We start from the raw sequence: 24,616 nt of genomic DNA on the forward strand, positions 1-24,616 counted from the left end.
GATTCTGGGTGGCGACAGATGCCCTACAAAACCTGGACTTCTGGGGCTGAGTGATCTCCCAGAACCAAGTTGATGAACAGCCAAAGCCACCATCCTAAATATTTAGCTTAATGGTTTAGAAGCAGGGTGACAATCTTCAGGCATCTGACATCCTCACTGGTTCTGAGGGATGTTTTAAAGTAACAGTAATTAGTAATGATTCAAAAAAAAAGAATAATTAGTATAATGAGAGGTACCAGGAATAATTAGAACTTTCAATGATGTTGCTGTTGTGAAGACAAGTTAGAAAGGGCTTTTGATTAAACAAGATCAGTGAGGAAAGATATTGGAAACAATGAGTGAGAATGTCATCCAGTGTGTCAGTGGAGACGTGGCTGAAAAATGCTGCTAATGGAGAATTTAAGAATGCTTAGCCAGGAAAATCTGCTCGCATGGAGGTTTATTTCTTTTTTAGTGTTTTAATGATACATGCAGTTTAGTTTACATCCCGAAAGGAATCAGGAAGAATCTATGCCAACTAGGTAACTGAGGCTACTCATAGGAATTGAGTTTAAAAGGGATGGTTACTATCTTTATTACACATTTGTGTGATGTTCATATGTTTATAATGAGCATATATTACTTTTATAAACAGAAATATACACAGATACTACATCTTGGAGCAGAAAGTATACCTATATATGTAAAATTTGAAATTCTACAGAAATCCTTTCAAAAGGATGTGAAGTTTCTGACATAATGCAGGGATTGGCAAACTTTACAGATGGTAAATATTTTAGGCTTTGTGGGCCACATGATCTCTGTCACAACTACTCAACTCTGCCAATGTAACATTGAACCAGCCACAGACAATACGTAAATTAATAAGTGTGGTTGTATTGCAATAAAAGTTTACTTACAAAAAGAGGCAGCAGTCCCAAATTTGGCCCAAAGATCATAGTTTGTCAAACCTCAAAATAATAAACACATAGAATAGAATAGTAGCCACTAGAAGAGAAGCAAAAAGGCATAGCATTCCTCCATGTTTGCTGGGTAAGAATAATTTTTTTAAAAATTTATTTATTCATTTTTAGAGAGAGAGAGAGAGAGCGCTGAGGGGGGGCAGAGGGAGAGAGACAGGGAGCGAGAGAATCCCAAGCAGACTCCACGCTAAGCATGAAGCCTGACTCAGGGCTCAGTCTCACCACTCTGAGGTCATGACTGGAGCCAAAACCAAGAGTCAGATGCTTAACTGAATGAGCCACCCAGACGCCCCTGGGTAAGAATAGTTTAATGTAATTTGGGGTGCAATTTTGTCCCGTATGTAAAAAAAAATTTTTAAAGACAAAAAAAACCAAGGCAGAGGGAATGAGAAAATTATTTCACACTAACTGGACTGACAGATGCTACTGACTAATGTCAGAGAAGTTACCTTGGAGCTTCTCAGAGGTCAAAGCAAAGAGGGAAGAAACACACGAGCTTTGAAACCTCCCATCAGCAGACAAAAGGAAATGTCTCAGATTAGCAGGAGAAATGGACTTTTTCCATTTTTTTGAGCTTCAAGAGAATCTTGTTTCAGGTCTTTATTTAAGGGCAAGAGACCAACTCATCCCAGTTTTCCCGGATTAAAAGTACTGCATCTCAAGAATTCTCAGTCTTGGGAAAATGAAGACTGTCAGTCACCCTAATTAATTGAGTGACATTGAGAGATGAATTCTCAATAATAGTAGTTATGCAAATTTCAGAGTTCTTTTCACACATGCCCATTTCTGGTATCAACCAAAAATAATGGCCAACGTATCATTGGTCCAACACAAGTATTTATTGAGTGCCTACCTGTACCAGGCAGTACAGATACAGAGCTAGATAAAATACTTACCTCCCCAGCTCAGAGGCAGATAGTAAGTACTAGGAAATGGAACAGAAGCCTATACAAATGAGTTGAGACTTTGAGGAGGAAGAGAAGACAAAATACCAGATTCTGGGGGAGGGATAAGTAGAACTGAATGGTGGGAATCTAACACAGATGGCAGAAAGGACAACATGATTATGTTCTCAAGGTCACGATGGAAAAGGAGAAAGCAAAAGGAATCTCGAGGAGGACACACAAGGCTTCCTCAGCTGAAATCTCAAAGGCATTTCTCATGCAAAATTTCAGACTGGGAACTCTGAGATGCTGAAGCCACCTCCCTTCTCAGAACTGTTCTCAGTTAAAGCTGATGTCAGAGCATCCAAATTTGACTCAGTGAGGGCAACTCTGCTGAAAGTCACAAACAGAAGCCTGCAGGCTGGCCCTGGGCCACAAACACCCACACATGTGTCACCTCTCTGAAGATCCTTACATTTTCAAAAAAATTAAATTTTAAATTACTTAAATTTTAAAATATTTTGGGATATTTTACAAAATCATTTGAATTTAGTTAAAAATCAGAAGCCCAGATGATCTGTCCCCAATAGTGCAAGCAGCTAGACCCCCCAACCTTAGACAGCTGTCCGTGCTCCAGTGTGCAGAGACGCCACTGCCCCTTGTTCGCCACCTTCCCTGACCCTGAGGCCATAGACCAGATCCCATTTGCCTTCATGCTTGCCCTGTTCTTTAGTTCACATTCAGGTTGCTTCACTGATTTATGTCAAGTTCCTGCCCTGGTAGTCATTTCTACTCAAGTTGGTGACCCCCCAGGCTAAGCTAATAAGCTAAGTCATAGAATTTCTTGGTGATCCACGGGACCCAAGGAGATCTCAGGATTCTTAGAGGACTCAGTGCTCTTTAATGTTTGAGTTCTAACCTCACCAAAAAGATGATGGACTTCCCATTCCTCACAGAAATTGTAAAACTTTACCTCAACCATGTGTCAATCCCTGCTCTCTTCACCCTTAGCTGACATTCTAGTCTTAGTTTCCCTCCCACTGACCCCTATAGTTCTCCTTGAGGAGCCCTTATCATCTTCAATATCTGCTACACCACTAGACCATCAGCTCCATGAGGACATGGACTGCTCCTGTTCCATTGACTGCCAGATGCAGAGCACCTAGTGTTAGAGGGTCTCAATAAATATGCCTGGATGAGAAAATAAAATGTCTGCCTTTCATTCAAGATTAATTGTGCTTCTAGCTCTTAATCTCACTCCCACCAAGAACCCTTGGACACCTTTTCATAGTAGGGCTCTTCCCCTAAATCCAGCATCGAGAAATCACCTTTCCTTCCCCCGAGGAAGGCTGAAGGTCAAACATTCTAAAACCAAGGGATGGCAGATGTGGTGGGCAGAATTCTAAGATGGCCCCAAGGCTTCCTGCTGTTACGACCACGAGTGTGAATATGATGCAAAGTCATGCCTGCGATCACACTACCTTACACGGCAAAAGGGATTTTGCAGATGTAATTAAGGTTACGTATCAGTTGACTGAGTTCATCAAAAAGGAGGCTATCTGGTGAGCCTAATAAAGTTATGGGAACCCTTTAAAGACTTGAGAGTTTTCTCAAGCTGATAGCAGAGGAGTAAAGTCAGCAAGATTTTTGAAGGATGAGAATGATTTAACGTGCCATTGTTAGCTTTGGACATGAAGGGGACCATGTGTAAGAACTAGAGAGTGTCTAAAAACCAGCCAGAAAGCTGGACTTCAGTACTACAACCATCAGGAATTGAATTATGCCAACACTCTGACAATGAAAGTGGTTTTTTCCACCAAGGCCTCAAGATGACAGCCTAACCCGGCTGAAATCTGGTTTCCACCTTGGGGAACCTGAAACTGAGAACCCAGTTGAGTTCACCCTGCACCCTGACCCACAGAACTGTGAAGTAATAAATGGCTGCTATCTTAAGCTGCCAAGGTCGTGGTCATTAATTACACAACAATAGAAAACTAATACCACAAGTCATCACCACCTGTTCAATAGATAAGGAGATACAGGATGACCAAAAGGTGGAATACTGTCCCCACCTGGACACAAAGATGAGAAGACACAAGCCAAGGCATGCTTGCTCCAGAACATGCTGCCTCTTTACTGTGGAGCACAACTCCCCGAAGCTGACTGGGTATTCCCTTCAAAGCCCTCTCCACACAAGACCACCCAAGCCCAACATACAGCCAAGCCTGGGAAGAGGGCATTTGGGAGACAGAACCTAGAAGCATTACAGGAAGAGGACACAAGCTGAGAAGGGAACCTCTGAGGTCTGTGACAAATCAGAGAGGAGCCTGGGTCTCACTTGACTCCAGGTGTTCTGTAGTGCTCAGCACACCACACAGGAGAGTTATGCAACCAGAATGCCCCCAGGCCTCACCAGCCTTGGGGCACAAATGAGGTCACACCAGCATTTATACTTGCAATTTGCTTGCTCAGACTCCTTCATTAGGGCACAAGATAAGTTGCTGGAACAGAGAGACTTAAATACATAGTAGTTGAGGCAAAATAGAATTTTCTTTCTTCCCCATGTAACATCCCAGGGGTGGACAGTGGTCCTGGACAGAGTGGTGACTCTGCTCTACAATGTCACTCAGGGTCCCAGGTTCCTTCTATCTTGTTCTCATCTAAGTCAAAGCTCATGCTCCACCACCAACATTCCAGCCCCCAGAGAGGGAAGAAGAGAGGAAGTAGAAGCCAAGCAATTTCCTTTTAAGGAAATGACACATCACTTTCTTTCACATACCAATGGCAAGAATGGGGCCACGCCAAGCTGCAAGGGAGGCTGAGAAATGTAGTTTCCACTGAAGAGCCTACAGAGTCCTATTATTAAAAGAAGGGAAGAGTACATTTTGGGGAATGATAAGGAGTCAACATGACAACACTACCCCAAGTTTTGCTGAGACCTTGGAAGATATCACACATGTGCCTGAACACCACCTGAGTCCCACAGTTCCTGTGCATCGGCCATATCTGCTCTGTCAGTGCTCTGGGAACTGGCAGAGAAAGTACTGCATAGACCAGAGGGCAGTCCCCTAGAGCTCCCAGAACTGTGTGACTGTCTTAGTTTGGGATCCCTCAAAACAGAGCCAGAGGCAAGGATTTGGGTACCAAAAGTTGATTTGGCAGGTGATCCCAAGAAGTAGGAGAGAAGTAGGCAGAGTAATAGGGGAAAGAAGAAAACTCAATAAATTGTGTGATGTTCACCTGATAACTGTTGCGGGTGAGTGGGACTCAGTCCTATCATGGACATGCTGAGAAATTGTCTCTCTGATGGACAGGAGGCTAAGACATTTATCCCTCCTCCCATATCCCATTGGCTGAGGTCTATCTCTGAGGGCATTATCTCCCCAGCCTGCCCAAGGGCTGAGCCAGCCCTCAGTGAGAGAGAGAAGCAGAGAGAAGGTGGGACACTGTCTGCATGCATGAGAAGTGCCCACCATGGCTGCTGCTGAAATCTGACAAGGGCCAAGGGGATGTGGTGTGGGCTGGGCTAAGCTGGGCTGAGGACATGCCATCCTGTCTTCTCTGAGCCTGGAAATGAACCCTTACAATGTCCTAATCACAGTTCCCTTGCCCTGATGTAACTCACCCATACAAATAATGCCTGGGGTTCACAGGCTTCTGGTCCAGTCCCAGCTGAAGCACAGCCCTGAACACCCTCCAAAAGTTATCTATGAACATACCTGTATTCTGGATATTAAGGGAATTAACCAAATATTGCGTGGCTCTCAATAAATATGAGCTCCTATTATTATTATTTATAAGGGTTTAGGAGCAATGCCTGGCTTTCGCAAAGCAGGCTGTATGTGATATAAACACTAACATTTTGGGCCAAGATCACACAGTATTAAATGGTGGAGCCAAGACTGAATCCAGGCAGCCCAATTCCCGAGTCTTTGCTCCTAGCCATGTTGTCCTGCCACCTCTCCAGGGGTAATCCCTGGTGGCATTTATTAGATGATAATATAATTGTGACTCTAATGTGTGGGGCTACCTGGGAAAGCACCACGAAGAATGCTCAAGAATGAGAAGGGATGTTGCAGGAATTCACAATCAAAGCAAGCCCTCCAGGGCAGCCTCATTCTGTCCTCCCCACCCAAGCAAGGCCAGACGGGCGGCACCAAAGAGACCATCTCAGTGGTTAATACTGAGTCCTTCAACTGCTCCAGCAGATGGGAAGGATGGGGAGGCGGTGATGAGGTTGGGGCCTCAAGAACACTGAATAATGGTGCAGGAGTTTTAGAACCTTGGTATAAGTGATTTCAGCTTGGTTAGCTTTTTAGGACACTGCAAAGAAATTGGATGTGGAGGGGGCAGGTGCAGGGAGCAGCCACTGGGCTGGAAGGCTGCCATGCCACCTGCAATGGGAGAGAGCAGAGGAGGAAGCTCATTAACTGTCCCTGGATCATTAACTCTTGGTCCCCAGAGGCACAATCACTGAGGCTGGACTTTAAGATGTGTCCATCTCTCTGCAGGGCCCTCTGGAGGCTCCAGCCTAGGCCAAGGCTCTCATCTCAGGAAGAAAGTCGTATAAGCCACCCTTCCAGACACAGGAATCCAGTAACCACTGTTTAGGCAGAATAACAAAGGCTACTATTTACTGAAAGCATCCTCTGCTCAGGTGGGGACACTGAGGCTAAGAGAGGTTAATTAACATGTCCAGGGCACACCATTTGAAAGGGGGCAGAACCAGACATCAAAGCAAGGCTGTCTGGATCCCTAAGTTATGTTCTTAATCATTACATTGCCCTGAGTCTTGCAGGATGGATGACAACAGTTCTCATGGCCAGTGGGAACATCCAAGAATGTGCCACACTGGCCCGAACAGCAGGCAGAGAGGTGTGGGTAGGAGGAGAGCTGGTCAGACGTGTAGGTTGCTCAAGTACACATCAATTATTCATTGGTTGATATTCACTGAGAGCCTCTTATTTGTCAGGCTCCAGGAATGGAGGGGTGAATGGAAGAAACTGGGTCCCAGCTCTCATGGAAAGAGTGAGGGAGAGGGAACACCAGCACCCATCATTTCAGATGGTGGCAGTGATAGGAAGGAAATAAAAGATGAGACACAGAGGGACAGCACACGGGCTCACCCCTGGAAGTCCTAGGTAAGAGAATGCAAGGGAAAGAAACAGCAGAAACCCTGCAGTGAGTCCAGACTTGGTAACTCTGAGACCTAGAAAGCAGCCTAGAGTATCAGTGAGCAGGACATGGGATGAGAGAAAGTCAAAAAGGGGGGCAGCCCCCGTCCCTGCTCAATGCCTCACACTGAGACTAACTTTCTGTGTCAGCCTTGCTGACCAGTCTCTGACCTTCAGGTGCCTGGTACAGGTCCAGACACAGAATCGGTGCTTAACTGGGGTTCAGGTCAGACCCACGAGGAGAAGGTGGGAACTGTCAGCAAAGGTTGGGTGACAGCCCCTGTGGCCACCAGCGGTGAGGAGCGCGTCAGACTCTGCTGCTACAGTGAGAGGAAAGTGACGGTCTGGCCCGGTTTCCCCCTGGATTGGGGGTCACTCGGGGCTTTATACCTGAGGCTCCTTCATCTTGGCTGCTCTGGGAGTTGGTGAAGTTCTGTGCCCTCTGCCTGGACTCACCTCCACCAGGGCTCACTTGCTCACCTTTGAGAAACCCTGCCTCTGGGAAGCCTTCCTTGATCACCTTCTCTCCAACCTTCAGAACTTCTATCTCTCTTTCCCATCTTATTTTTCTCCAGAGCACTCATCACTCTTAATATGCCATATATTTTATATATTGACTGTTTCTTGCTTGTTTGACAAAGATGTTTGCCTTTTGGTTAACTGTTATGCCAAGCTCAATAAATACTCATTGCATGCATGCATGCATGCGTGCATGAATGAATGTTCCCAGAACCAGATGATTCACGAGGCAGAACAAACATCATCATGGGACACCAGCTAAGCAGAGGCAGCCCCAAAATAAAACCGTTTCCATTTCAACAAATTAATTAAACCTTTGCCAATTAGCACATCTAGAAGGAAGCTATTTCAACACATACACTTTGTGCTTTGTGCCTTAGTATTTGTGCCTTTGTAGCTTTCATTCTGAATTAATGGTGGCAGATCCAGGGAACACCATCGTATTTTCCATACTTAAAGCCTTTAAACCCAGCCTTAAATTCTGCAGCTCTCCACCTTGTCAAAACTTATCTATAAAACAAAGCCACCTAGTGAAAAACTCAACTTCCATTGCCTATATGTACTTTAATATTTCCTCTAGAATTTAGAGTCTATTTCAGTTAAATATCAATCTTCTATTTAAGTTTTTCCAGCTAGAGTGTAGCTTAGCAAAATTCAAATTCTTGGGTCCAGTCACCTAGAGCAGACTCTGGCCACAAACTCCGCTATAAGAAATGTGGGTCTCACTGCTATGAGGGATTGATTTAATGTTGACATCCACTGTGACATGAGGTGGGGGACCCAAGCACTGCAGTGGTTAGTAAAAAGCCCATATCCTCCAAATATTCTAAGTAGGCATTAAAAATCCTCAAGTGATAAATAGTTTAGGATGAGAAGATGGGGACCCACCCAAGGCAGCACAGCAAGCATTCCTCCTTGTCTCGTGGAGGCATTCTTACCCCGCTCTGCATCCTGCCCAGCTACACAATGTGGCTAGTTATAATGCTACACAGGAGGAGACCAAAAATTGGAAGACTATTTATTCTTGCCCTAAGAGAAGGTATTTCCTACAGCCTATAAGTCTTGGGCAAAATCATCCCCTCAGAGATAAGCTTGGAGCAAATAACTAGATACCTGAAAATAGTAAACTCTCTCAATTTACTGCCAGCCAGATAGGTCTTTGACATCTTTTCGACTTCCCCAGAAACCAAATGAGCCCAATATACTATAAAATGAGGTCCTAGCCAAGTCACCGGCCATGCACTTAAGCACTTTGCTTCTAAGACGTTCACGTCTCTTATTCACTATCTCTTCCCCGTGGGCACCTTAGTCCCTGAGCTTTGGTGGTTCACCTCAGGTCAGCCAGCAAAGCGTGGAAGGAAGCTCTTCACAGCATCTGTGATCTAGCTCAGAGGAAGGGGACAACCCCAGCTCAGAGTGGGAGGGCTAGTAGGTGAAGGCAGACCCAGGCTCACAGAGCAGGGGTTCCAACCCAGTGCCCCCAGTGACCAGGCAGGCAACCTTGGAGTCTAGAGCGTGCTGAGCCAAACACTGCATGCCCTCCACTGCAGGCAGCATGACTCCGCTTTTTGCCACACAAGATCCTCCGGGTTTGTCAAGACAATCTGAAAGTCTAGATTTTCAATGAAATATCCTTCCTTTTCGATGTTGCCAAAAGAATTCCATATAATTTTATAATAGTTGTGTGAGCCAAAGAACATGTGTCTGTAGACCACCAGTTTGTAATTCCCTTTATGGAGGAGCTGGGAGTCTGTACAATACCTATAGCAGGAACGTGGGGTGCGGAGCAGACTAAAAGCCCAGACGGAGAGAGGAGAGAGCTCAGCACTCAGGCCCGAGCCTTTCAATCAGATGGGAGCACCTCCACAGATCCTGAAGACCAGCCTGCCAGGGAATGACACCCCACTTCACCTCATAGGATCAGGCTTGCTTCCTCTGCTCTAGCCTAGTTTGGGCGTGGGGCCAGAAAAGAAGCACTTGGCCCAGTTCCGCAAGGCTGAGGACAAGAGACTGGGGGTGTGGGGAGTGGGCGAGTAGAGTGTGAACACTGAGTGTAAGAGCATGGGCCTTGTAATCTTGGGCTCCAGGCCCCTTTATTGATCACATCACTAAAGTCAGATAAAGAGAGGAAGGGGAAGCTCCCAGAAGTGAAGGATATAGCAGTTTTCTATCAGATGGGGAGGCAGCACAGAGCAGAGGATAGGAGCCCGAGGCTCTGGAGTCCAATTGCCTCGTGTGTGAACTTGGGCAAGTGACCTCACCTCTCCCCTCTGTGCTCTCTCCAATCACTTCTCTCATTGACATTTTTTTTAAAAAAGGTTTTATTGCCTTTAAGAAAAAAGAGAGGTCATAGATCTTTTTTCCCAATTTTCTCCAATGGTAACACCTTGCATAAATATGATACAATATCACAGCAGGAAGTGGACACTGATACAATCCATTTGTGTGTGTGTGTGTGTGTGTTTAGTTCGGTGCAATCTTATCCCATATGTAGATTTGTGTGAACACCACCACTGTCAAGATCCACGACCACAGGAATCCCTCATGCTGCCCTTTGACAGCCACTGCCAGCTGCCTCCCTCCCCTCCTCTCTAATGCATGGCAAACATTAATCTCCATTTCTATAATTCTGTCATTTCAAGAATATTATATAAATGAAATCATATGGTATGTGATCCCTTGGGATTAGCTTTTCTCCACACTCAGCCTAATCCCCTGGAGACCCATCCAAGTTGTTGCATGTAACAGTAGCTTGTCCCTTTGACTGCTGACTAGTAATTCATAGTATGGATGTTCCAGAGTTTAACCATTCACCTGTTGAAGGACATCTGGATTTTTCCGATTATTGGCCATTATGAATAAAGCTGCTGTGAACCCTCATGCATGGGCTTTTGTGTGAACACAGGTCCTCACTGCTCTGGGACAAATGCCCGAGAGTGCAATTGCTGGGTTGTATGATAGGCACATGTTTAACTTCCAAAGAAACTGCCATACTGTTCTTGAGAGTAGCCACATACCTGCACGTCCCCACCAGCAATGAATAAGTGATACAGGTCCTCTACATCCTCACCAGCATTTGGTGTTATCATTATTTTTAAAAGCTGTAATCATCACATAGGTGATGGGGATTACGGAGAGCACTTGTGATGAGCACAAGCTGCTGCACATAAGTGATGAATCACTAAATTCTACACCTGAAACAAATATTACACTTACGCTAACAAACTGGAATTTAAATAAAAACTTGAAAAGGAAAAAAAAAAGCATATGGGAAGAAAATTGTAACCATCCCAATAGAGTTATAGGGGCATCTCATTGTGATTTTAATTTGCATTTCCCTAACAGCTAATGATGCGAACGTCTATTCATGTGACATCCACTGACTGTTACAAGATCAGTCTTGAGAAAGGTAAGTTGCCTGATGAACGGAGATAATAATGGGAACAGTACTTACCACACAGAGATGCTGTGGAAGTTCTCACGAAGCACCTGAGGAGTGACTGGCATCTGAGTATTCGAGAAACGTTAGCTGTTAAAATCCCTGGAAGAGAGGGGTTAATAATATAAGCTTCAGAGTCAAACAGAATCCCATTCTGCTATTGTTGAGAATCCCACCCCCAAAACTCACTTTATTTCTCTATCGAATGGGAGGAATAACATTGCTTCCTTATAGGGTTGCCATGAAACTCGAACAGATAATACATCAAGGCACTTAGTACAGTACCTAGCAAGTACTCAACTCTAGCTTTCCCCTCCAGTATTCAGTTTGTCTGAGGCCCCAGCTAAGCCTTGTCTCCCTAACAGACTCTTCATGCCTCTTTGACTATTGTTTTCCTGACCCTCCAGGGTCACTCTGTTGGGGCTGGGGTAAGGCAAATCCTGGATACAAACTCTCCCATTGAGGATTATTACTACACCAGGGCCCTCCACCGCTCCAGGAGAAGAAACAACAGATTTGGCTGCGGAGCTGGGTGAGATCACATTTATCTAAGGAGCTTCCAAATGAAAACTAGCATTTGTACTTATTGCATTTCACCTCCAAATTTGATTACATTTCTCTCCCACTGTAAATCTGCCTTCCCTTCTGCCAACTTATTATTAAAGCCAGGACGGAATTGCTGGAGTGATACGTAAAATTTCCATCTTGGCTTTGACATTCCAGGAAGTTACAAACCAATTACAGCTGCTGAGCCTCAGGCCCTCATGACTCACAGAGCACAGCAAGGGATGGAAGAGGCCGGAGCGGGGACATGAGGGAGATAGTGAGTTGGAAATCAAAGGTCAATTAAAATAAAAGTCAATTTTAATTTGAATGCCTTGCTTATAGTCACATCCCTTTCCCATAAATGAGAAAGTAAATGAAGCTTGTTCATTTGTGAGGGTGTGGTGTGTGTTTTTTGAGGACAATGAGGGCTTTTGAAATGGTTTCAGAGTCTCAAAGATTTGAAATTTGTAATGTCCCAGGGAGAAAACATACAATCCATGACCTGCCCAAATGTCAGCAGCTCTTGGGTAGCTGCCGAACAAAGAGCCATGGGCACTAGCCTTAGGGCACATGGGTCTAATGTCAGCAGTTCTAGCTTTGGGAATGGGCACCTCTGTGTCTGAGCCCTGACTCTACTACTTAATAGCTGAAGGAGCTTGGCCAAAGTGTGAGCACCTTCTCTGTGTCTCTATTTCCTCATCAGTAAAATGAAGATAATCATTCTTACCCCTGCCAGTTATTTTAAAGATTAAGATAAATAATGTAGCCTAGGTGTCAAGCACAAAGCCTGGCCAGGTGTTCAATGTTATTTCCTCTCTCCTTGGTCAGTGGACCTGAAGCCCGAGCAGACAAACTGAAATACTAGTTTAACTAGACCTTAATGTAATGGGATTCATCTTCCTGGTGGGGCTTAGGTTCCAGGACAGTTGGTTTTAACGTCCTTCCTGTGGACTGTTTGATCCTATTTGTCTCCTAGCGGCAACTCGTTGTTGGGGTTCAGCACCATGGACAGCTGAGATGCAGCTAAGGCAGTTTATCACAGAGCTCCATTCACTGGCTGACCCTTTGGTCCTTTCCTGTCAGCTCATGGCTCAAAGACTTCCCGTGAGCTGTACAGCTGACTTGATGTTAGGCTGGAGTCTTTTATGACTCTGGCCTTCACCATTTGCTTCTAAGTTCATATTTCTCTTCTCCAGTTCGAGGCAGGGATTCCCCTAGAAGAAATTCCCAGTCTTTTTCTTTGGGGGCTGCTCTGACTGCAGGCAGGGAGCTGGAATTGGAAGGGAGAGAGAAAGGCTAGCAGGGAGAACTAAGAGTGGGAATTGCACATGGTAACCTAGGACAGTGAAGCTTGGGTGGAGAACTAAAAGAATACTTGAGAAGAGCCAAGTTGGTATGAATCTGAAGGATGAGGAAGAGACAAATGGGAGAATGTGTAACAAATTCAATGGCCAGAAAAGTCAAGTCCAGAATGAAGTGAGGTGTGATGAATGGATCAAAGTGGTTCAAGAATAAGACAATGAATAGTGAGTGGGCACCAGAATGCCCTTTCTAGGTGATGCACAGAACATGCAGTAAAAGGAAGAGCATTTTATTATTTTTAAAATCTTTTTACTTTTTTAAAATGTTTTTTTATTATATTATGTTAGTCACCATACAGTACATCCCCAGTTTCCGATGTAAAGCTCGATGATTCATTAGTTGCGTATAACACCCAGTGCACCATGCAATACGTGCCCTCCTTACTACCCATCACCAGCCTATCCCATTCCCCCACCCCTTCCCTCTAAAGCCCTCAGTTTGTTTCTCAGAGTCCATAGTCTCTCATGCTTCATTCCCCCTTCTGTACCCCCCTTTCTTTATCCCTTTCTTCTCCTACCGATCTTCCTAGTTCTTATGTTCCATAGATGAGAGTAGCCATATGATAATTGTTTTTCTCTGCTTGACTTATTTCACTTAGCATTATCTCCTCCAGTGCCATCCATATTGCAGCAAATGTTGAGAAATCTTTCTTTTTGATAGCTGAGTAATATTTCTTTTTACTTTTTTAAGAGGGAGAGAGAGAGAATCCTAAGCAGACTCCATGCTCAGTGCAGAGCCCAACACGAGGCTCGATCTCACCACCCTGAGATCATGACCTGAGTCGAAATCAAGAGTTGGATGCTTAACTGACTGAGCCACCCAGGCGCCTCTGAAGATATAGCATTTTAAAGGACCTGGACAAGTCTGATGGAAACAAAAGAAGGAACACAGAAAGAACAGAGATTAGCAATGGAGCAGAGCCCAGATGAGTGGGTGAGGAGCAGTGCAGTAGCAATGATTTATTTTCCTTTTCCCTCCTTCCACTGACCTTTCCTGAGACATTGAGAAAAAGTCTAGCAAAGGTGGTTGTGATGGGGATTGTGGGAGTTTCCAAAAAGGAGACAAGAGAGGGGGTGTTTTCGCACTCCTTTCTCATACTCTTCATCATGCCACAACCATTGCCCTAGCCAGGGAAAACAGTAAAAACTGTGTACCTAAGGAAAAGTCCCAAATTAAGTCACGGTATGCACGTGGAGAAGAGCAGCCCTCTAGCTGAGGGGATGAAGTGGTTGGTTTCAGTCTGAAATTGAAGGGAGAAGAAGGCAAAATAATATCCACACATAACACACCTCTGCCTGGCAGCAATCAGCACCTGTTAATTCATGTGCAAGGTTTGGTTCCAGAGAACACCTGCTCCTCTATTCCCCAAGCATCTGATGTTGTCTTTGAAACCAGAACGCCAGCTTCCCAGGGAGGAGCAGAGACACCAACAAACACAGCCGGCAGAAGTCACCCAGCTGGCCCTCTCTCCTCCTCCCCACCCTGTACCTTTGCTAGCAAGGCCAACCCTCAAGCTGCTCCCTTCCCTCTGCTCACAGCTGAGACTTGCTCTGTAGGAATCCCAGGCATTCCTGCTTCCTTTTTGCCAAGGATTTTACCTGGCTTATGCTCTTGAGTGATCAGGTGAAGGCTTCAGGCCAGTGAAGGGTAAATCAGAGGGTACATCCCATCTCCCTGCTGGTCCCCTGCCCAGGCCTCTCTGTCTCTGACTCTGCTCCTCCCAGATCTGGACAAGGTCACACCTGAAAAAGTTTTTCTCTTTTCTCTCTGTATCAGTGGTTCTCAAAGTGTGGTCCTGGGACAAGCAGCATCACTTGGGAGCTTATTTGAAATGCAAATTCTTGGACTCCACCCCAGACTACTAAAACAACAACTCTGGGAATGAGTCTCAGCAATCTGTTTAAACAAGCCCTCCAGAAAATTCTGATGCACACTGACATTTGAGAACCCCTGTCTATAGGAATCACAGGAAGAGGATGTCTAAAATTCCACGATGTTCAATTTTTCTATTGTTCACCTCGTTTGGTGGAATTCTGCATTAGTCAATTTTCTCTTAGAACAACAAAAAGTCTGTATTGAACATTATTTCGTATACATCATGCACATATTTCTGTAGGACCCATTCCTAGAAATGGATTTGTTAGGACAAAGGATGTACACCTTCAGATGCTAATAGATATGCCAAATGGACCTCCTAAAAGGTTGTGCAATTTGCATTCCCACCATGGAAAATGGAAGGGCATGCATCCTCCGCACTCTCTCCAGCTTAAACTATGTGTTCTCAATGTTTTCATTTTTTTTCCAATCTGAGAGGTGAAAGTGATATCGTTTTGATTTGCATTTCTTTAAGAGTGAAATTGAGCATCTTATGTTTTTTAACCATTTTAGCACAGTACTTTTTTTTTTGTTATCTCTATTTCCTGCCATCAACATGCATGACTTATAAAATAAAAAACAAAAGAAAATGTTCCTCTTCTACAAAGTGCTTTGCAATCTCCCGAAGGAGCCTGATGGGAGTTTTAGGGTTGAGTGTAGGGTGACCAACTGTGGTGGTTTGTGGAGAGGTGTGGGAGATTCCCAGGATGTGGGACTTTCAATGCTAAAACCAGGAAAGTCCCTAGCAAAACCGATTGCATGAAATGGTCACCTTGCTGAGTGATTTGCTCAGGGTTTCACAGAGCAAATCATGAGCCAACCCGAGGCAAAGCTCCAGACCCTTGACCTCCAGTCCAGGACTCCTTCTCTTCCCCTAGGTACCTCTCATGCAGACACAGAAATTGACACAGGTAGTTGGGTGACAGGACTTGTCAATCGCTTCTGACAGGAAGATCCTTTTGCTCATTTATCTCTTAAACCCAACATTAATCACAGAGCCTGGCAAAGAGCTGGCAGCTAGAGTTACACTAAGGCATTACCACAGGATTGAGGAGAAGAGACCCAACACTGCAGTATCCTGATCACACAAAATCCAAATCCATCCAATGATATTTATAAGGAAATGTAGTTGAAAGACCATGGGCTTTAGAGTGGACAGGCCTGGTTTTAATCATCCCAATCCAATCACTTGCAAGCTTCATAGCCTTGGAAAATCTCTCTGATCCTCAGTTTTCTTATCTCTAAAATGGACCAATAATACCTACATCATAACAGAATAGCTGAGATATGAGGCAGACATGAGAAAGAGAAGGCAAAAAGGATATATTGTTCTTTCTCTTGTTAAAAAAATAAAATTCAACTGAGTAAATTTTGAAGATCTTATTTGCTTTATTCCACAATTCATGAAGTGGACAACATTCAATCTAACAGATAGAAAGGAGCTCTGAAGAGCTACATAAGGCAAAAGATTCTATAGGCAGAAGGGAGCAGGAAGATGAGAGCAAAAAAGTGGCATTGGTTACTTCCCTTTAGGGGATGAAAGGCATTTATCAGGCAGATTACCTGACTCATGGTTTAAGGTTCCATTTCTGGAAGAGCAGAAACTATTATTAAGGTAAGCCTTGGTTTGGTGAGGTGGAGCTTAGCATAAGTGACTCCATTTTGGGTCTGTTGTCTTTGTTTTTAATACTCTCAAGGTGGGAAGAACCAGCACTAGGAGAGGCTTGCCCAGCTGCCACAAGAGAATGAGTGGCATCTACTTCAGGGCCCTGCACTAAGGCACCTGGCCAAGGGGTCAAGTGGGGCCTGAAACACAGTCCACACTCTCCTTACCAAAGCACTTTCCTTACTCTCTGGCACAGGGCTGAATGTGCCAGGGGAAAGAGGCAAACCTTCTTCCTAGAAGGAGCCCTCCCCTTGCCAAACTGTGTGGCCGTGGGGCTGTGTCTACCCAGAGAGGGCACATCTTGCAAATCCACACAAAGGCATTGTATAAGCTAGCTGCAAGCCGCCACTGCATTACTCCTGCACTACCATGTCCCCTCGGATCTCTCCTACCCCACAGAACACGGAGGACAGATTCCTATGGACCCCAGCCCCTTCCCCTGACAGGTCATCTGAAGAGCAATCTTTTGTTCATGATGAATCACAAATCAATTGCAAAGCAGGAAGCTGCCTAAATGCTGGCACGAGGTCCCTGTGAATTACTGTATGAGGCAGATGGTTACCAATTAAGGGAGGACTCGGCCATCATGGACTCAGTAGCACTTCAAACGGGCTGCCTCAAACAGGTTTTGCTCACATGCCGAGTTTCCAGCTCTAAATGCTGGAACACCTTCGCCCTGGCCTGTCCTTGCTGTTTACAGAGCTGACAGAAGCCCAGCTGTGGATGTTCAGGGACATCTTTGAGCAGAATACCGAACCTCCCAGCAGTCAGCCCTTGTTCAATTAAGAGAAGAAAAGATGACTTCCAACCCTACGAATATCCAACATAAGGGAGAGGATAATCTAATATATTCTGAGATGATTTAAACTCATTAAAATTTAAAAAAGAAAGAAAAAATTCTGTGGCAATGAGCTGCAGAGAGAACAGGGGTTTGATGACTCCACTGAATAAGCCAAACACATAGCTCAGGAAAAAAAACAGGAAACCCACTCAGGTTACTTAAAGTACAACCACTCAATGAGCTAGCTAACCAACTAACCAGACAGGCAAACCAGAATCAGATCAGTCCCAAACACCCTACGAAATGAGGATGGATGATTCTTAGTTCTGTTTTCAATGTTGAATCTGAATGAATTATCCTGGAGGAGGGAGAACTGCTATCAATTAAACAAATAATATGCTGACAAAAGAGCTGTGTGATGATAACAATTAAGCACATTCATTCAGATGCTGCACACGTGCTTCACACCCTCTGCTCACGGCACTGGCTCCTCATCTGTCATGGTCACACCGACAGGATGTGTGTGCTCCCTCTGATGTCAGCAGATACAAAGCCCCTCTCCCGAGGCACACACAACACTCACCCAGAGACCACCTGGGGAAAGTGCCTCCACACACAGACCCCACGCACACATTCATCCATTCGCCCCCTTCAGAGCCACACATACCAGTGGCCAACCTCCCCACGCCTAGCAAGATGATGGGACATTCTGAAGCTCTGGGGGGTAGCGGGGGGTCACTCCAATAGTCAGGAAGATACCACCCCTGTGACCTTGTGTGGCCTCTGGCTCAGGTCATGGTGCCACAAGTGCTGCTCTGCTTTCCCTAAGGGTGTAAGGACCCTGTTGACCTGGGGCTCCGGGTTGGCCATCTCCAAGTCAGCACCTGTGATCTACCCTAGGCTGTGGGAACCCAGGGAAGACCCACACCCATTTCTGTCCTCTGGAAGTCCCGCTGCTCTGCTCTCTAAAATGGAGGGTTATAAATGCAGAAGGAACCAAGAGCCAGACTGGGGATATAAACAAGGGCAGCTGGCCACATGGACCCTGGTAAGTGGCGACCTAGGCCCCATTTAAAGAAGGCAGAAGCTGCTCAAGCCCTCGATTTTCAAAGAACTCTCCCCATTTTAAAAATGCTATCAGGGGCGCCTGGGTGGCACAGCGGTTAAGCGTCTGCCTTCGGCTCAGGGCGTGATCCCGGTGCTGTGGGATCGAGCCCCACATCAGGCTCCTCTGCTATGAGCCTGCTTCTTCCTCTCCCACTCCCCCTGCTTGTGTTCCCTCTCTCGCTGGCTGTCTCTATCTCTGTCAAATAAATAAATAGAAAATCTTTAAAAAAAAAAAATAAATAAAAATGCTATCAAATGCTTTAAACCTCCCCTCTTCCAAGACAAAACAAAACAAACCTATCTGCAACTGGGTCTGTTCTCTCAACTGTCTGGTGAATTACAGCTTTTGCCTGTATTTGAGGACACTATTTTGGCTAATCTTCATCACTAAACAGCCCCTCTGGTTATTGCACATGTGCAAAAAAAAAATTCATAGTCACAATAATGTTTCTGATGGGGTTTTTCCACACAGCACAACTGTCTTCGACCTAAGCACAGAAATTTCATGCTAACTTGGGCTCCTTCCAGATATTTCTTTTCCTCTACCTCCAGTGGACCCACCTGTACCCTGGACTCACACAATGGTTTCAGCTTCCCTGTTGCTTGTAAAGACAGATATCCTGAAGGGACTCTATGCTACTTCAAAACAGAATTTAAGACTAGTTGTTTGAATAACACTGATCCACATAGAAATACTGCTTCTCTGGCCATATAAGCATAAAATTCTGTATTCCCAAAAGAGATGATATCCAAGCAGAGAAAAGAACCAAAGCTTTGCTACAGACCCACCTGGTTTTAAACCCTGGTTTAGCTACTTACCACCTTGCAACCTTGGGCAAATTACTTAATGTCTCTGAATTTTGCTTTCCTCATTGGCTAAAATCAGGCTACATACTACTGATCTCATTGATTGAATTACTGTAGGATAATTTATCCATTTATTCCACAAATATTTATTGGGGGTCTACTATGAGCCAGGCACTATTCTAGGCCCTGGGAATATAGTGGCAAACCACTTTAAGTTCTTGCATTCCTGGGACTTTTGGCCAGTGGACTGGGTAATGTGTAAAGGGCTGGCACAGTGCCTGGAATATAGCAAATACCCCATGGTTTTCTCTCCTGTTTCCTGATCACTCTCTCTCTTTTCCCCAGTTAAGACCCTGGCACTGGGGCCAGAGCTATGCATCTCCTCAACCAGCCTTTAGCCACCATTCCTTAACCCTCAGCTCACAGCTCCTTTGCCCACGGTGTACCCTCTTAGACATTTGTCAAGAGCCTGCAATCTTCTGCTGATCCTCTCTCGCTGCACACATGAGGAATAAAAGGCCTGAATTCATTAGGATATCAGTTCAGCTGTTTATAAGAGAGGGACCCAAAATAATAGTGGCTTAAAAGTTAGAAATTAGGGCGCCTGGGTGGCACAGTTGTTAAGCATCTGCCTTCGGCTCAGGGCGTGATCCCAGCGTTCTGGGATCGAGTCCCACATCAGGCTCCTCCGCTAGGAGCCTGCTTCTTCCTCTCCCACTCCCCCTGCTTGTGTTCCCTCTCTCGCTGGCTGTCTCTCTCTGTCAAATAAATAAATAAAATCTTTAAAAAAAAAGTTACAAATTAATTTCTCTGTCATTAAAAAGTCTAGATAGGCTGTCAGTGTTTGGTATGGTGTCTGCATAATCATCCAGATATGAGTACAAGGATCCTTCTAGTTCCTTGCTCTGCCTCCCTCACTGCATGGCTTCCATCTTATGGCCCAAGATGACTGCTCCAATCATCACATCCATATCCCAGAGAGTAGAAAAGGGAAGAGAAAGTGGGGAAGGTGTGTCCTTTTTCTTGTAAGAGCAAAACTCAGAAGATGACCGCGTGGCTTATCTATCTCCACATCCCACTGGCTAGACCTTAGATCCATGGCCATGCTCAGCCAGCTGCAAGGGACGCAGGGAAGTGCAGTCAGCCTGAGAGCCATGCGTCTTTCAGACCCACTGTAGGGGCGTTTGAATTCTGCTTATGGTTGTTAATCTCAGCACTGACCTCATGGTAAAACAGGTGCTGGTGAATGGTGGGGACTTTTACATCTTACAAGATTTGGTGGTTGTCATCCACCCAAACAACTTTCTCATATGTTTGTCATGTAGAAGGTCCAAAGAAGAGCTTGACACATTAGGGGAGTTTCTAAGGAAGGTGGACTTCTTAAGTTCCAAAAAGCCTTAAGGGGGTGGCATTTGCTTTGGTGGGTCACAGTCCAGTTCTCAGTTGATGAGGCTGAAATGTTGTCCAGACTCTGACAGTGGACCCTTTCTCTGAGGCAGACTTACCTGAGACAGAGGCTGGTACGTAAGGTATAATTTCAAATCATCAATTTACAATGAGAAATATAACTGTTCCCTCAAGCCCGATGGCCAGCACAATCTTTACTATAGAGAAAGTCACATGGGAAGCCAAACTACAACCAAAAGTTGGCCAACAGAGAAAAAAAAAACCTGAATTTTATTAATCTCAAATGTGGTGGCGACAATGAGTTTGGCCAGGAGCCAGGCCCCTGAATGCCACCACAGGTTCTCAGGAGAAAATGCTGTGGGCGAAATCGCACTTTGGACTGGAAGACTTTTGTCCCAAATCTAAACCTTTTGGGCCATTCTAGAGGCAGGCCAAAGTCCTACTCTTCCTCCCTAGACTCTTCCCCCACATTTACTGCTTCATCTGGGGGCTTGTGGAAGACCCAGAGACTCACCACTCAAGTCCCTCTTCAAGAGAAGCAAGCTGCCCAGTGGCAAGGAGTATGAATAGCTGACAGCCTCCATCTGGCAGCTCCTTCAGGGTCCTTAGCATTTGAACCAAAGTAACACTCTTCATGGGTTGGCCCCTGGCCAGTGACTGAGCAAGGTGGTGGTACTAGGGCCTAGTCATTTCTGCCAAGGCAGGACTTCTCTAATGGGCAGCCTGGGCTCCGGAGCTCCCCCTGGGCTGGCAGAGACCTCATAGGGTCTGCAATGTCATTTCAGGGCTCCTCTGGTCCCACCTTGCCTTCTCCCATTTTCTTTACAGGTGTTACTCCTCAAAAAACCTTTTGCACTCTATCTCCACTGCAGTGTTCCAAGGAGCCCAACCTGTAACAGTGCTCTGAATCAGAGGCCAGCAAATTATGGTCCATGGCCCAATATTGGCCTGTGGCCTGTTTTTGTAAATAAAGTTTTATTGACACAGAGCCAAGCCTATTGTTCACTTTTGTCTATGGCTGCTTTTGCACTGTAACGGCAGGGTGGCATAGTTGCCACAGAGACCTGCAAAACCTAAAATATTTAATATCTGAGCCCTGTACAGAAAGTTTGCCAACTTTTGCTCTAGATATTACAGTTCTGATGGCAACCAAAGACTAATGCAATGAAAAAAGAGGGTCTTTTCTCGAGGCCTGGATCCATGAGCCTGAGACACTCATTCTGTGCCTCATTTTATGTGTGTTCTTTCCTGGCTCATGACCAGTCTTGAACAAGACCCTAAAGTAGATAAGGGAACTACAAGTCCAGAGTTCAGAGCCTGAAAGATATTGGAAGATCAAGGGCAGGATATGTGTTCTCTCATGGTGTCCAGACTATTTCTTCTCACTGGCCACTGCCTTTGCAATGAAGCTACAACAGCAATCCTACCATGCCTGGTATATAGGCTTATAGGGACTTACAAGCTTTTGATCATGACTGTGAAAACCAGAAGGCAAGGATGTGGGGTAATCTGTTACTGTTACCTAGCAAACATCTACTTTTGGAAACCATACTCTGATTTTCCTCTGGGAAACCACCCTTCTCCCATTCATAATCAAGTAATTACTATAGGGGCTAACCCCACCACTGGATTCAAAGATGGGCATGTGACCCTAGTCTGGCCAATCTGAGTGTTCCACTCTTCTGGGCACCAAAATCAGATTGCAGATGGGCATGTAACCCAAAGTGTCTTTAACTAGAGGTGTTAGGAGATGTTGCTTCTCTATTGCCATTGCTGAAAGATGTATAAACCTGGTGCTTCCAGCAGTCCTCTTGCCATCACTCAGGGAACACTTATCTGTGAATGATGCCAACACCCAGGAAAGCAGAGTCAAGGCTGAGGGGGACACATTCCCATGGACTTCATTTCAGCACCTGGATCCAGTCATGTCCAAAGCTAGATCCAGCCCCAGACTTTTCAGTTACACAAACCAACAGGTTCTCCATTTTGCCTAAACCAATTTGAGTGGGATTTTTGTCACTTGCAATCGCAAAGAACTGACTTATCTTAAGACTACATCCAGACCAGAGCCTATGACACACCAGATATTCCAGAGAAGAGATGGGAACTCCTTGAGAGGAAAAAGACATTGAACGGACAAAAGGAAGAGGTAACCTGGACTTGCCTCTCTACATCCCCAGAAGGCCGCGCGGGTGTCCTGGCTGCAGAGACTCAGACCTCAGTGATGGATGATATCTTTATCCCAAAGTCCTCTGCTGTGATGCGGTGCCCTGAGCAGGTAGCCTTCCAGTTGCAGTGAAGCAATTCCTTCAAGAAACAGTCTTAAAGTTATTTCCAAATCCTCAAAGCTGGGTAACCAGGGGGATTTTATTAGACATATTTATTCTATAATCCAGCATCTCACAAGAGATCTAGAAGCTTCTTTTAAGCTGCCTCTCCTGCCTCCCAGACAGAATTCTTGTGTTGCTTCTCAGATATTAAAAATAAAATGAAAAAGCCCCTGTTGTGCAGGATGAAACAAGCTTAGCTGAAAGGCTCCTGCTTGCGCCCCAGCCTGCTGGTGGACATGCCTGCCTTCCACCTCCTTCCTGTCTGTGTTAAGTCCCCTTGTGGCTGGGAGCCTTCATCTGCCATGGTAAAACCAACTTTAGATCTGCAAGGCTGAGGCAATGGTTGAAACGCAACACAAAACCACCCTATTTATATTTTCATTTCTATTAAAACTTTATAATGATTCCTTATTGAACTGAAGCTTAAATGGCTAAAGACTGATCATAATAGAACATTTAATTGTTTGCTTGTCTAACTCTCTCAGCCCTAATTAAATATTGTTTCTCATTGAGCAGCTTACACGGTGATGTTTTTTCCCTGTCACTGAAGAGAGCTAGGGGGCTGAGGCAGAATTCAGATGAGCCTGTGCTCACTTGGTGTTCTCATCCTATTCATTTTTCATCCAACAGTGGGGAACAGAGCCCTCTGGAGGGAGAATCACAGAGTTCTAGGGAACAGCTTTTGGAGATGACCTCATGCAGGTCCTCGGAGAGGAAGGGGTTAGAAGATGAGCAATGAGAGCCCACACTACCTTGCAGGGATTCCTACAGGAGGTGCGTGTTCTGGGTGTTAAAAGCTGGCATTGGAGCCGTCACTGTCACCTTTCTTCACACCCCCCTTCTCAGCAGCACTGCCGAGGTGTCACCTCCATGCCATCACCCAGGCCCACGCCACCATCACCTCTCACCAGATTATTACAGAAGCCTCTTGATTGGCCTCCTGTGTTTATCCCAGCTTCACTACCGTGTGTTTTCAGCAGAGCAGCCAGAGTCCTTCCACGTCCCTCCCCATCTGAGGGTTCTCCAATGGCTCCCAGCTCACTCAGAAGAAAGCCAGGGTTCCGACAATGGCCTCCAGCCTACTCTTCCCTCTGGGCTCGCCTCCTAGTGCTCATCCCTTTGCTCAGTCAGCTCCAGCACTACTGACCTCCCTGCTGTCTCCTCGGATAATCTTCATAGGCTTCCTCTTTAGGGCTTTTCACTTGCTATTCCCTCTGCCTGGAATATGTGTCTCCTGGAAAGCTTTGGCGTACCCTCCCTCACATCTTTATCCAAATGTCACCTCTCAGTGTATGTAAGGGCCTCTACCCCTTACATACTCCCTATCCTCCACCTCTGTTTTATTTTTCTCCATAGATTTTACTACTGACATACACTATAGTTCACCCACTTCTTTTGTTTACTGTTTATCCACCCTACTAGAATGTTAGCTTTAGGAGGGCAAGGATTTTCCTCTGTTGGTTTCACTGCTGAATCTGGCACTAAATAGGTATGCAAATAAATATTTTTTTTTGAGTGACTAGAGTAAATGAATAAATGCAAACATGCATAACTGAGTGAATAGTCTATAATTTCTGGCCACAAATTCCAATGGCCAGAGACTACTCTAGGCCAGAAGACTGGATGTATCTGCATTTTGCATTCTAGGATTCTGGGCGTTAAAGAAATCTTCCCATGGGTGATGAAGATGCTAAGGGCAGAGTAAGGGCTGTGCTCAGAATGAGCCCCAGCCTTCCAGCCATAAGTGCTGAGTAAAG

The 24,616-nt window shown here is 45.3% G+C and overlaps 1 protein-coding gene across 6 annotated transcripts in view; it reads right to left on the reverse strand.

Moving 5' to 3' along the window:
• The window catches only part of USP31 (ubiquitin specific peptidase 31), a 198,584-nt gene that overhangs the window by 89,209 nt on the left and 84,759 nt on the right, over positions 1 to 24,616 (reverse strand). For 4 of the 6 annotated variants that reach the window (XM_057315734.1, XM_057315732.1, XM_057315736.1 and 1 more), the window contains one exon: positions 10,994 to 11,080. In XM_057315734.1, coding sequence (XP_057171717.1) covers positions 10,994 to 11,080 — 87 coding nt within the window. Of the gene's footprint in view, positions 1 to 10,993; positions 11,081 to 22,693; positions 22,837 to 24,616 lie in introns of those variants that run through there. The other 2 variants (XM_057315735.1, XM_057315737.1) reach the window with 1 other exon arrangement.

This window comes from Ursus arctos, unplaced genomic scaffold (assembly GCF_023065955.2).
Source record: "Ursus arctos isolate Adak ecotype North America unplaced genomic scaffold, UrsArc2.0 scaffold_2, whole genome shotgun sequence".
In the NCBI taxonomy this organism is placed as follows: Eukaryota; Metazoa; Chordata; class Mammalia; order Carnivora; family Ursidae; genus Ursus; species Ursus arctos.